At 41.0% G+C, this 13396-nt stretch overlaps 1 protein-coding gene across 2 annotated transcripts in view; it reads left to right on the top strand.

The window, feature by feature from the left end:
• hyal6 (hyaluronoglucosaminidase 6) overlaps window positions 1-13396 on the top strand; it is a 35393-nt gene that overhangs the window by 14339 nt on the left and 7658 nt on the right. Inside the window, exons 1-2 of one of the 2 annotated variants that reach the window (XM_043708819.1) lie at window positions 1654-1790; window positions 10894-11855. In XM_043708819.1, coding sequence (XP_043564754.1) covers window positions 10917-11855 — 939 coding nt within the window. In that variant the 5' untranslated portion in view covers window positions 1654-1790; window positions 10894-10916. Of the gene's footprint in view, window positions 1-1653; window positions 1791-10893; window positions 11856-13396 lie in introns of those variants that run through there. The other variant, XM_043708820.1, reaches the window with a different exon arrangement.

Below are 13396 nucleotides of genomic sequence, written 5' to 3'. Positions count from 1 at the left end.
TTTCCAACGCCCCTCCCCCAAGTCCCTCCTCCCTACCTTTTATCGTAGTCTACTGGACACACTTTCCTCATTCCTGAAGAAGGGCTCATGCCCGAAATGTTGATTCTCCTGCTCCTTGGATGCTGCCTGACCTGCTGTGCTTTTCCAGCAACACATTTTCAGCTCTGATCTCCAGCATCTGCAGTCCTCACTTTCTCCTCACATGTAGACAGGGTGGTTAAGAAGGTGTTTAGAATGCTTGCCTTCATTGCTCCGTCCTTTGAGTACAGGAGTTGGGAAGTCATAATAACAAAGTCAGGGTTGGATCTCCTTGCACGGAGTGCAGTCAGTTCGGGGGGAGATAGGTTAGAATGCATGATGGGGATAGAGAAATTGAGACCACCAATGTCACGCCAAAAGTTCTCAACGAACAGGTCGAGTACAGGTAGAAGACCAAAGGGAAGGGTCCAGGTGGAGGGAGAGTGTTGAAGGTAAGCAAAATGATCTGTTGGACGGGTAGAGGACTCTTGCCCAAAGGAATGGACATGGAGGTGAAGACGATGGAAGAAGAGTTTGATGTCATGTCATGTCTGAAATTCATTAATGTGGGGAGGGATAAAACTAAGACTTTTGCTGAGTACAGAATGTCTGGCATCAGAGAGCAGAAGGTTAGGAGGATTATGAGAAAGGAGATGGGGTTGGGGGAGGGGATGGAGTCAGAGGGAAGGCGTTCATTAATGTGGGGAGGGATAAAACTAAGACTTTTGCTGAGTACAGAATGTCTGGCATCAGAGAGCAGAAGGTTAGGAGGATGGTGATTATGAGAAAGGAGATGGGGTTGGGGGAGGGGATGGAGTCAGAGGGAAGGCGAGAGGAGGCTGTGGGTTTCTCTGTTGCATCTTGTGTGCCTTGATTCCTGAAAAAGTTTCTTGTTAGCATGGAGAATAAGCCAGAGGATGAAGTAGAACTGCGGAGTGGTGCAGCCCTGAGGCTATAACAGCAGCACTACTTTTGCTCTGTTTTATTTACTCCAGCATAACAAATTGGGAAATATTTGATGGACTAATGGTCTTTCGCTTATCCTCAGTTGGAGTGAAGCAACTTGTGTCACTTAGCATTGGCATTCTGTTGTAAGTTGGACTAAAATCCCATGTTGCACTAAGTTTGCTAGTTTTATATGCCCCAAGACAGAAAACTTTATCTGACTCACTTAATAAGAATCCATTTTCAGCTCATCTTTAGTTAAAATGCTCTGTGGAAACATCGTTAAAATCCTGCTTAAGCCTGACAACCAAAGGGTTTAAAGTGTAGATTTTGATTTAATAGCAATTACAAACAACAAACTAAATTAGATTGCTAAGTGATCAAGGGTATGGAGGTGAGGAAGGGGAAGAAGTGTTCTGTTATTTTAGCTTCCACTAGACATTTTTAGCCTCGGCAATTGATTCTTACTCTCCTATAGGAGATGATGTTAGTTATTCGGTGAGTATTTGGTAAGTGACAGAGGTGAGTTACATTTGTAAAATTTAGACATCAGAGGAACAATTACTTTTCCTTATTACCAAGTTTTAATTACTTTTATCCCATTCCAATTAAAAGGATTACAGGTCAGCTAATGTAATTGGCTATATATTAAGCATCTGGTTTAGCATAACATCAACAGCATGGATTTGATTCCTATTTTAGTGAGGCAGATTTGTGATCTGCTTCCTCATCATTCTTGGAAATAAATGACAGTGGCAAACCAACAGTGATACAAAAACAGCTGGGATGAAGGATCAGCAGACAGTGAACCAAGGATCTGTCTTCAGGTTGAGCACGTCACACATGTTTTATTTATATTTGTGGATCAGTTTATTCAATTAAGTTAAAGTCAACTTAATTGTCTTTGACTCTTTCTCATTGAAACAGTTACTGTTTATTATTTATTTTTCTTTCACTATTTGAATTAATGCCAGCAGATATTTAGTTTAGTTTCATTTTCAATTAAAATGGAATTTCTTGAAGTATTTAAAATCAAATTTATAAGTCATTGAAGACTTACTTGATGGATGGATAAATGAAAGGAGCAATTTCAGTACTAAATAGTTAGCAGATCAGGCTGTTCCTGTGGAGAGAGAAACAAATTTAATGTTTAAGTTCAATGGGTACAGAACAAAATAATAAGATAATTTGGTATAGCTATGTATTAGTAGAATCAATCAAGATGGGAGGTATGAGAAAGGGCTAATTTAAAGAAGCCAAATCAGAGATTGAAATGAAAATGAGAAGTTAATTTATTTGAGTGATTAAACAGGACATTTTAAAGGTTACTAAAATATCTGAGTAATCAGCAAGGAATATTCAGCCACATATTCAGGTGTTGAGCAAGAAATACATTTTATTTAATTTTTTAAAAAAAAATCTTTAACTTCAGGTTCAGTCAGTTAATATTTTGTTGATAGGATATGTAACAAACATTACAGACAAAACTGTGGATGTTTGGATAGCATTATACAAGGGTGGTCAGATTGAGTCAAGAATTATGTGGAAAGGTGGGTGGCTGTACCAGACAGTGGTTTCAAGACTGTTACACTCTTCCATTGCTTTTGATTGATTTTTTTCTTTTTGATTGATAGACTTTCCTTTAACAGAGTCAAAAAATGTAAGGCTCCAGGAAAATAGTTAAGGTTGTCTGATAAATCACTTAATCATTATCATATTTCCCAAAGGCACTTTACCCATGTATTTATTATGGGAATGGTTGATCTTCAGCAGTACAGTGGAATGCATATTGTTACACAGTGCCAGCAAAGAGAATTATATTTCTGGGAAACAGGCTAAACAAATAAAAATCTATATTTGCTGCAGAATTATGAACTCCAGTGTGATCTTTAAGTTTATGTTAAGATTCTAACTTATGGAAGGGTGGGTTTGTATATTGAATGCTTCTTGTAATTTTCAGTACTTTTGCCACAATTTAATTGTTTTAAACTCATCAATTCTTCATTCTTATTGTCTGATATTTCTTAATTTCCATCTGTCTGCCCAGAGCCGCATCAAGATGCACAAAACTTGAAAATATCATCATAAAATCAAGAAATAACATTTATAGATTATAGGAAGCAGCAGCAGGTTGGACTAATCGGGGAGATGATCCCAATCAGGGTCTTGCACAGGAAATCCAAATTTACCTACATGCCCATGAAGAGCAGTCATGCTTCTCCTGATGTCACAAAGATAAAATGAAAGGTTGCGTTGATAATCTTTTGCATGTGGCCTCCAGAGAGCCACTAATCTACCATCCAATTATTGCCACTTGACATCTAGTGGAAATAGATGAAACGTGCATGATGCACAAGATTGTGAAATTTGCAATCAACATAGAACAGTGAATCACAAAATTAGGCAACCTTACACTTGGAATAGGAGAAAGTGAGGGCTGCAGATGCTGGAGATCAGAGCTGAAAATGTGTTGCTGGAAAAGCACAGCAGGTCAGGCAGCATCCAAGGAACAGGAGAATCGACGTTTCGGGCATTCCTTCTTCAGGAATGAGGAAAGTGTGTCCAGCACCTCCACGTACATTTACTGCATCCGCTGCACCCAATGTGGCCTCCTCTATGTTGGAGAGACGTCCTTGGTGGAGTGGGGGAGGGGGAGTTGAAGTGTTGAGCCACGGGCTGGTTGGTTTGGTTGGTGCGGGTGTCCCAGAGGTGTTCTCTGAAACGTTCCGCAAGTAGGCGTCCTGTCTCTCCAACATAGAGGAGGCCACATTGGGTGCAGCGGATGCAGTAAATGTACGTGGAGGTGCAGGACACCCTTTCCTCATTCCTGAAGAAGGGCTTATGCCCGAAACGTCGATTCTCCTGTTCCTTGGATGCTGCCTGACCTGCTGTCAGCAACACATTTTCAGTTCTTACACTTGGAATAGACAAGTTTAACTGAAAATTGAACTAACCAGCCTTGGACATGAATGGACCAAATGAGGTTCTGTACTACTGCAAATTGCAAACAGCCAACTTCCTATTTTTCAGGTGAGAAACATGCCGCCAGTAAAATCCGTGCCAGTGCCATCAATCTAAAATTTTCAGCAGCAGCTGAAATGAATTTGCTTCAAATGATATATTATCAAGCATCTAATCTGTGACAAATGGTGCAAAACATGACCCGATAATTATCTCCCCAGTTCTGAATTACCACGCGTGGCAATCAATAACAAAATCAATTTAGCGGCTTGCAGCTGTTGTGAGCGTGCTTGGGTTTAAAAAAGGTCTTACAGAATCACTTCCTCAAGAGCAAAGAATGTTTGATAAAGCTTTATGTATTAGAATGGAGGAAGTCACAAGAACTTTGTATCATCTTTGCCACAATAATACATTGTACATCTTTGATTTTTGTAAAGTGTTGGTTAACATATGGAAATATCTGTTGTGTAGGTTACTGAAGAAATTGTTCTGAAGGAGCTAATGTTGTTACATTGAGCTGCACCCATTGTGTTGATGTCACACACAGTCTGCACTAACCTTGGGAAGGAATGGATACTCTCTACAGCTGTTAATCTGTCTGATTTGTAATGTAGCAGTAGTTATTTTTAATCATGCGATAAATAAATTGTTAAAGAAGAGCACTGGCTCTTCTGGAAAGACTCAGTGGTGGCATATCTTTTACCACTGATCATTAAACAGGTCCCAAATGAAGTTTCAACAAAGGTTGACTGACAGCAGTGACCTACTTCAAACTACCCAGATTTGAACTACATATAGGCAGAGGTGACAGATAGCACAAAGTGCCAGAAGTATTTAATTTTCAAGTTCTCTTTCACTTTAGCACTTAAGCTTTAATTATTAAATATTAATATTAATTACAGATCAAGTGAGAGTTTTTCTGGACTACTGTTCGACTTTGTAACTCTGTACCAAGAAAAAGCATCTGGATGCTTTTAAATGATTTCTCTTGTTCCACTGTTTTGAAAACCATAATTCACTTTATTTCCTTTTGGAAGATAAATCTAATGCTGTGTAGATGGATAATAGTGTGAAATAAAACTTGGAGGCTATTCAGGGCTCCCTGATGGCAGACTCAGTCGAATGCGGCCTTGATGTCAGTCTCGCCTCATGTCTAGAATTCAGCTCTTTTCTCCAAGCCTGAACCAAGGCCGTAATGAGGTCAGGAGCTGAGTGACCCTGGTGGAACCGCAACTGAGCTGAAAATGTGTTGCTGGAAAAGCGCAGCAGGTCAGGCAGCATCCAAGGAGCAGGAGAATCAACGTTTTGGGCATGAGCCCTTCTTCAGGAACCGCAACTGCGTGTCACTGAACAGGTTATTGCTGAGCAGGTGAAGCTTGATAGCCCTGTTGATGACATCTTCCATGGCTTTACTGATGACTGACAGTGAATTGATGAGCTAGTAATTGGTTGGGTTGGATTTGTCCTGCTTTACATGTGTAGACCATAGCTGGGCAATTTTCCACATTGTGTGTCTATGCTGTACAGTGTTGTAACTGTACTGGAAGAGCTTGGCTAGGGTAACAGCAAATTGTGGAGCACACGTCTTCAGTACTATTACTGGAATGTTGTCACCATCCTGACTTAGAAATATATCACCATTCCTTCACTGTCACTGGGTCAAAATCCTGGAATCCCTCCCTAAGGGCAATGTGTGACAAATACCCCCTTTGCTGTTTGTTTAATTAACAGACTGTTTGTGCAGGAATTTCCTCCAATTAGCTATTAGGAAGACAAAGAAATTAACCAGAATTTCACAACAGCACTCACCACCCAAGGAGCAGATTGGCAGACAGGCAAGGTATAAAATTTAATGCTGTAGCAATGGCACTACCTTTGCTGGGTTTTATTTAATCCAGCATGACAAAATGGGACATATTTGATGGACCAATGGTCTTTCTCTTATCCTCTGTTGGAGTGAAGCAGTTTGTGTCCCTTTGAAGCAAGACTGGGACAACATTTGCATTTGGGCTGACAGGAAGTGAGAAGCAGTTGTAGCACACATTGGAGTTGTTTTCCTTGGAGCAACAAAGGTTCAAAGCGGACCTTTGATTATGAGGGGCATAGATTGGACAGATATTCCATTCGTAGAGGGTCCAACAACCTGGGAGCATATATTTAAGATATGAGGTAGAAGGTTAAGAGGAGAATTGAGGAGAAATGTTTCAGCCAGAAGTGGCAAGTGACTGGAATTCATTGCCTGAATGTTGGCTGAATCAGAAACTCTCATCATTTGAGAAGTATATAGACATTCCCTTGCAATGCAATAGCCTCCAAGGCTGTAGGCCAAAATCTGGAAAATGGGATTACTGTAGTCAGATAATTGTTGACTGGTTTGGACATGAGAGCTGAATGGTCTCATGTGTTATAAATCTCTCTCCACCTATAAGGACGATGACAGAAGCACATGCAGCAGAGTGAGTGGGCATGCCCATACAACATTGCCAAGGCTTCTTTAACAGACTCTTCAAAACCTGCAACCTTTACCACCAAAGAGAACAAAGACAGCAACTGTATGGGAACACCACTACCTACATTTCAAATCGCATACCATTCTGACTTGGAACTTTATCATTATTGCTGCTCTATCAATGGAACTCCCTCCCTAACAGCATTACAACTGATTACTCCGAGAAAAGATATATTGGGATTGAGCTGCCCGCCATCCCCAAAGCATTGAGATAATAATATTTCTATAGTTCTCTTGCTGTTTTATCAGCTTCTAAGTTGTATTTATAATATTCCTACTAATTTGCTTGTAGAAAGTGTCTCTAAATCAGCACTTTGTAGCTTTGCTGCAAAAGAGGTTTACCAGCACGTTACCTGGACAGAAGTGTATTAGGTATGAGTAGAGATTGGACAAGATTGGATTGTTTTCGCTAGGCTGAGGGATGACCTGATAGAAGTGTACAAAATTATGAGTGTGGGATGGATAGTTGGGGTCTTTATCCAGGATGGAAATGCCAAATATTTGGGACCATAGGTTTAAGGTGAGAGGGGTTAAGTTTAAAGGAGGTTTGCAAGGCATTTTTGTTTTTACACAGAGCGATAGGTGCCTGAAATGTGCTGCCAGGGGAAGTGGTAGAAGCAAAACAACGTTTCAGAAGGATTTAGACAGACAGGGAATAGGCAGGAATAGAGGGATACAGACCATCTGCAGGCAAATGGCATTTGTTTAGAATGGCATCACAGTTGGTGCAGACATGGTGGACTGAAGGTCCTGTTCCTGTGCTGTACTGTTCTGTGTTCTATGTTTTAAAGTTATCCTGACTTGTTCTTATTTGTCCTACTAATTTTCATACTGCCTGAGGGCTACACAGGAATTTCCCAGAAATTTTATTTCTTTTCTGGGATTTTATCGGTTTCTTTGTTGCCTCCCCGGAAAGGTTAAATGATTGTGAGGTGGAATGAAATAGCACATTTTGGAATTTGTCATCATTCTCCAGCAATCAGGAGTAGGTTGTGGATTTGATGACCCCTGCTAATTTTTTTTGCCCATTCTTTATATATGACTCTATGTTCAGAAACTAGTTAGGGTAGGAATAGGAGGATAGAGCAGATGAATGCGTGGCTGAGGAGCTGGTGTACGGGAGAAGGATTCACATTTTTGGATCACTGGAATCTCTTTTGGGGTAGAAGTGACAGGTACAAGAAGGACGGATTGCACCTAAATTGGAAGGGGACTAATATACTGGCAGGGAAATTTGCTGGAGCTGCTCGGGAGGATTTAAACTAGTAAGGTGGGGGTGTGGGACCCGGTGGGACCCAGTGGGACCCAGGGAGATAGTGAGGAAAGAGGTCAATCTGAGACTGATACAGTTGAGAACAGAAGCAAGTCAAACAGTCAGGGCAGGCAGGGACAAGGTAGGACTAAGAAATTAGACTGCATTTATTTCAATGCAAGGGGCCTAACAGGGAAGGCAGATGAACTTAGGGCATGGTTAGGAACATGGGACTGGGATATCATAGCAATTACGGAAACATGGCTCAGGGATGGGCAGGACTGGCAGCTTAATGTTCCAGGATACAAATGCTACAGGAAGGATAGAAAGGGAGGCAAGAGAGGAGGGGGAGTGGCATTTTTGATAAGGGATAGCATTACAGCTGTGCTGAGGGAGGATATTCCTGGAAATACATCCAGGGAAGTTATTTGGGTGGAACTGAGAAATAAGAAAGGGATGATCACCTTTTTAGGATTGTATTATAGACCCCCTAATAGTCAAAGAGAAATTGATAAACAAATTTGTAAGGAGATTTCAGTTATCTGTAAGAATAATAGGGTGGTTATGGTAGGGGATTTTCACTTTCCAAAGATAGACTGGAAACTGATTGGGGGCAGTGTTCGCAGGTAAAGGGATGACTGGAAAATGGGAGCCTCAGAAATGAGATAACGAGAATCCAGAGAAAGTATATTCTTGTCGGGGTGAAAGGGAAGGCTGGTAGGTATAGGGAATGCTGGATGACTAAAGAAATTGAGGGTTTTGTTAAGAAAAAGAAGGAAGCATATGTCAGGTATAGACAGGATAGATTGAGTGAATCCTTAGAGTATAAAGACAGTAGGAGTATACTTGAGAGGGAAATCAGGAGGGCAAAAAGGGGACATGGGTAGCTTTGGCAAATAGAATTAAGGAGAATCCAAAGGGTTTTTACAAATACATTAAGGACAAAAGGGTAACTAGGGAGAGAATAGGGCCCCTCAAAGATCAGCAAGGCGGCCTTTGTGTGGAGCCACAGAAAATGGGGGAGATACTAAATGAGTATTTTGCATCAGTATTTACTGTGGAAAATGATATGGAAGACATAGACTGTAGGGAAATAGATGGTGACACCTTGCAAAATGTCCATATTACAGAGGAGAAAGTGCTGGATGTTTTAAATGCATAAAGGTGGATAAATCCCCAGGACCTGATCAGGAGTACCCTAGAACTCTGTGGGGAAACTAGAGAAGTGATTGCTGGGCCTCTTGCTGAGATATTTGTATCATCGATAGTCACAGGTGAGGTGCCGGAAGACTGGAAGTTGGCTAACGTGGTGTCACTGTTTAAGAAGGGTGGTAAGAACAAGCCAGGGAACTATAGACCAGTGAGCCTGATGGTGGTGAGCAAGTTGTCGGAGAGAATCCTGAGGGACAGGATGTACATGTATTTGGAATGGCATGGACTGATTAGGGATAGTCACATGGCTTTGTGCATGGGAAATCGTGTCTCTCAAACTTGATTGAGTTTTTTGAAGAAGTAACAAAGAAGATTGATGAGGGCAGAGTGGTAGATGTGATCTATATGGACTTCAGTAAGGCGTTCGACAAGGTTCCCCATGGGAGACTGATTAGCAATGTTAGATCTCACGGAATACAGGAAGAACTAGCAATTTGGATACAGAACTGGCTCAAAGGTAGAAGACAGATGGTGGTGGTGGAGGGTTGTTTTTGAGACTGGAGGCCTGTGACTACAGGATCGGTGCTGGGTCCTCTACTTTTCATCATTTGTATCAATGATTTGGATGGGAGGATAACAGGTACAGTTAGTAAGTTTGCTGATGACACCAAAATTGGAGGTGTGGACAGTGAAGAAGGTTACCTCAGATTACAACAGGATCTTGACCAGATGAGCCAATGGGCAGAGAAGTGGCAGATGGAGTTTAATTTTGATAAATTTGGGAAAGCAAATCTTAGCAGGGCTTATACACTTAATGGTAAGGACCTAGGGAGTGTTGCTGAACCAAGAGACCTTGGAGTGTAGGTTCATAGCTCCTTGAAAGTGGAGCCGCAGGTAGATAGAATAGTGAAGAAGGCGTTTGGTATGGTTTTTTTTATTGGTCAGAGTAATGAGTACAGGAGTTGGGAGGACATTGGTTAGGCCACTGTTGGAATTTTGCGTGCAATTCTGGTCTCCTTCCTATCGGAAAGATGTTGTGAAACTTGAATGGGTTCAGAAGAGACTTACAAGGATGTTGCCAGGGTTGGAGGATTTGAGCTATGGGGTGAGGCTGAACAGGCTGGGGCTGTTTTCCCTGGAGTGTTGGAGGCTGAGGGGTGACCTTATAGAAGTTTACAAAATTGAAGGGCATGGATAGGATAAATAGACAAAGTCTTTTCCCTGGGGTGGGGTAGTCCAGAACTAGAGGGCATAGGTTTATGGTAAGAGGGGAAAGATATAAAAGAGACGTGCACGGCAACGTTTTCACACAGAGGGTGGTATGGAATGAGCTACCAGAGGAAGTGGTGGAGGCTGGTACAGGTAGTCCAGAACTAGAGGGCATAGGTTTATGGTAAGAGGGGAAAGATATAAAAGAGACCTGCACGGCAACGTTTCACACAGAGGGTGGTACGTGTATGGAATGAGCTACCAGAGGAAGTGGTGGAGGCTGGTACAATTGCAACATTTAAAAGGCATTTGGATAAGTAGATGAATAGGAAGGGTTTGGAGGGATATGGGCTGGGTGTTGGCAGGCTGGACTAGATTGGGTTGGGATATCTGGTCCGTGTGGACGGTTTGGACTGAAGGGTCTGTTTCCGTGCTGTACATCTCTGACTGTAAAACATGGAATAATGTTTAACATGACCTAATCTCCCTTTTCAGCCTTTGGAATGGCTGACTATTTAACATGAACAATCTCCTGCTTAAATTCATAATGAATACTATGCTTAATTTTGAGACAGGGAGTTAAATCATTAATATAAGCTTAAAATGACAGCAATTCAAGTTCAGCCTTTTTTAAAACTATGATCTGTGAAAGTTGTAATGGATTTTGAACCACGAGGAAGCTTGTAGAAAGATCATAAAGTGGTGATTTTCTGATTTTTCATATATATGGCTAGATCATTTATATCAATAAGCTAATGATAAAATATTACTATATTTATGGACTATTAATGCATATGTCAATGCTTGGCAATCTGCGGTAATTGTCAATATCATTCTCGTGTTTCAGGTAGAGGTTGGAAGCTGAGAGCAATGCTTGTTGCAGTGATTCCCAAGAAGCTGGTCACAAAACAACTGGTGTTTGTATTCATATTACAGACGACAAGTGGCCAGTATTTTAAGCAAGCAAAATCTCCAGTACTTCCACACAACCCATTTATTGCTGTGTGGAATGCCCCAACAGAACAGTGCAGGCTCAGGTATAAGGTGGATTTGGACCTCAGTGTTTTTGATATATTTTCCAACTCCAATGAGACTCTCAGTGGGTCAACCATCACCATATTTTATCACGATCATCTAGGCAAATATCCTTACTTCACCAAAAATAAAGTTCCTGTAAATGGAGGAATCCCCCAGAACATCAGTCTTAAGGAACACTTGAAGAAGGCCAGGGCTGATATAAAGAAAGTCATCCCAGTTGATGACTTCAGTGGTCTTGGGGTGATCGACTGGGAAGACTGGAGACCTCTGTGGGTCCGAAACTGGGGTCATAAAAATATCTATCGGAAAAAATCCATTCAAATTGTAAGAAAGCTTCACCCTGACTGGCCAGAAAAAAAAATTAAGTTAGAAGCCAGGAAAGAATATGAAAATGCTGGGTGGAAATTGATGAATAATACACTGGGGTTAGCAGAGAAGATTAGACCGCATGGCCTCTGGGGGTTCTATCTCTTCCCAGATTGCTACAACCATCACTATAAGAAAGACCCAAAGAAATATACTGGGAAGTGCCCTGCAATTGAGTACAAACGTAATGACAAGTTACTCTGGTTATGGGAAGAAAGTGGCGCTCTCTATCCTTCCATCTATCTACCACTTGAATTGAAGTCAACCCCAAATGCATTGAAATTTGTCCATTACCGACTGAAAGAAGCTATCAGATTAGCCTCCATAGCCATAAAGGATTACACTCTCCCCGTCTTCGCATATGGACGTCCATTTTATGCCTATGAGTTTGAGCCTCTCACTCAGGTAAGTAGGAAATGATACATGTTGTGTTTGAAAATGGATGAGAAACCCAGCTTTTGTATTAGCTTTGTGATGAATTTGCAGATCCTCGTTCGGTTACTCCAGCAAGGTTAACATTCCTGATAGAAAGCCAACCATTCATGCTGGAAAGATACCAGTGAACATGGGAATGCTGATGGGATTGGTTCAGTTCTGCCATTCCTAAAGTTATTTAGTCTACTGACAATCATTATCTACATATTTTCTAAGCAACCTGTTCAGAGATGTTAGCACACACCTCTGGAGTGCATCGGACTTGAACCCAAGCACGATTATTGTTATTAAGCTCACAAAAAGCAAGTGGCCAATGGGTGTGGCGATAATGCCCCTGTGAATCTATGCCTCAAAGATATTTACGCAACAAAAATAATACAAAATCATAATTTATTTTATTAACAATACAATTTGTCATTATGTATTGTACACAAACACGTTAAAGAAGAGGTTTTGGCTAGAGATTCTCTCAAAGTTCACTTTTGAATTAGCAAGGCAACAACTTAATTATACCCTCATATGATGCATCTATATCTTCAATATATGAACATATGAATAACTGGAGTAGGCCATTTGTCCCCTTGAGCCTGCCCTGTCGTTTAATAAGATTATGAATATGTTACTTTATTACTCTTAGGTCAAAAATGGATCTGCTATTGTTCACTTTGGCAAAGGGTGGGAATCTTGAAATCATCAGTTAGAATAAGTTAGGAAATGCTGCTGCTGAAAAGCTCCCAGGAAGATCCCTCAACTGAACCTCACTGATTTATTGGGTCACTGATACTTCAAGTAGTTGAAATGTTTTGTTTTTTTCAGTTCCACAAGTCTTACGATTTTAAAACACAAGGGAACTATTATTAAATCACATCTAAGATTTCATGCTTTTACTTCCCACTTTACTTGATAATACCATAATGCTGATTGGTTACCCTTCACTAACTGTTATTAGTAGTCACCCAGTCCTCTTCAACTCCTGCTGTCTGAGTTTTTTGTCATCGCATCAGCACATTGCTTACAGGTAAGCCTGAACATGGGTGTCATTTCCACTTATATAATGCAACATTTGAAACTGGCAAGTGGGTTTACAGCCAGAACCCTTTCCTGCTATTAATCCTCCCTAAGAGTTCCTAAATCCCCACATTCCAAAACCACATTATCGGAGGGGTGTGATAACGCTGGGGAAAGTGCAGAGGAGATTTTTCAGGATGTTGCATGGGCTGGAAAACTTCAGTTGTGAAGAGAGATTGGACAGAGGAGATTGAAAGGAGACATGATTGATACATACAAAATTATGAGGGACGTCAATAGAGTAGACAGGAAGAAACTTTTCCACTTGATGGAGGGATCAATGACCTGGGTGTAGATTTAAAGTAAAGGGCAGGAGTTCTAGAGAAAATGTGAGAAAAATCTTTTTCATGGACAAGGTGGTAGGAATCTAGACCTCACTGCCTGTTAGGATGGTAAAGGCAGAAATCCTCATAATATTTAAGAAATATTTAGATGTGCACTTG

The sequence above is a fragment of the Chiloscyllium plagiosum genome, chromosome 19 (genome assembly GCF_004010195.1).
Source record: "Chiloscyllium plagiosum isolate BGI_BamShark_2017 chromosome 19, ASM401019v2, whole genome shotgun sequence".
Classification (NCBI taxonomy): Eukaryota; Metazoa; Chordata; class Chondrichthyes; order Orectolobiformes; family Hemiscylliidae; genus Chiloscyllium; species Chiloscyllium plagiosum.
This window is presented reverse-complemented; position numbering and strand designations above follow the sequence as displayed.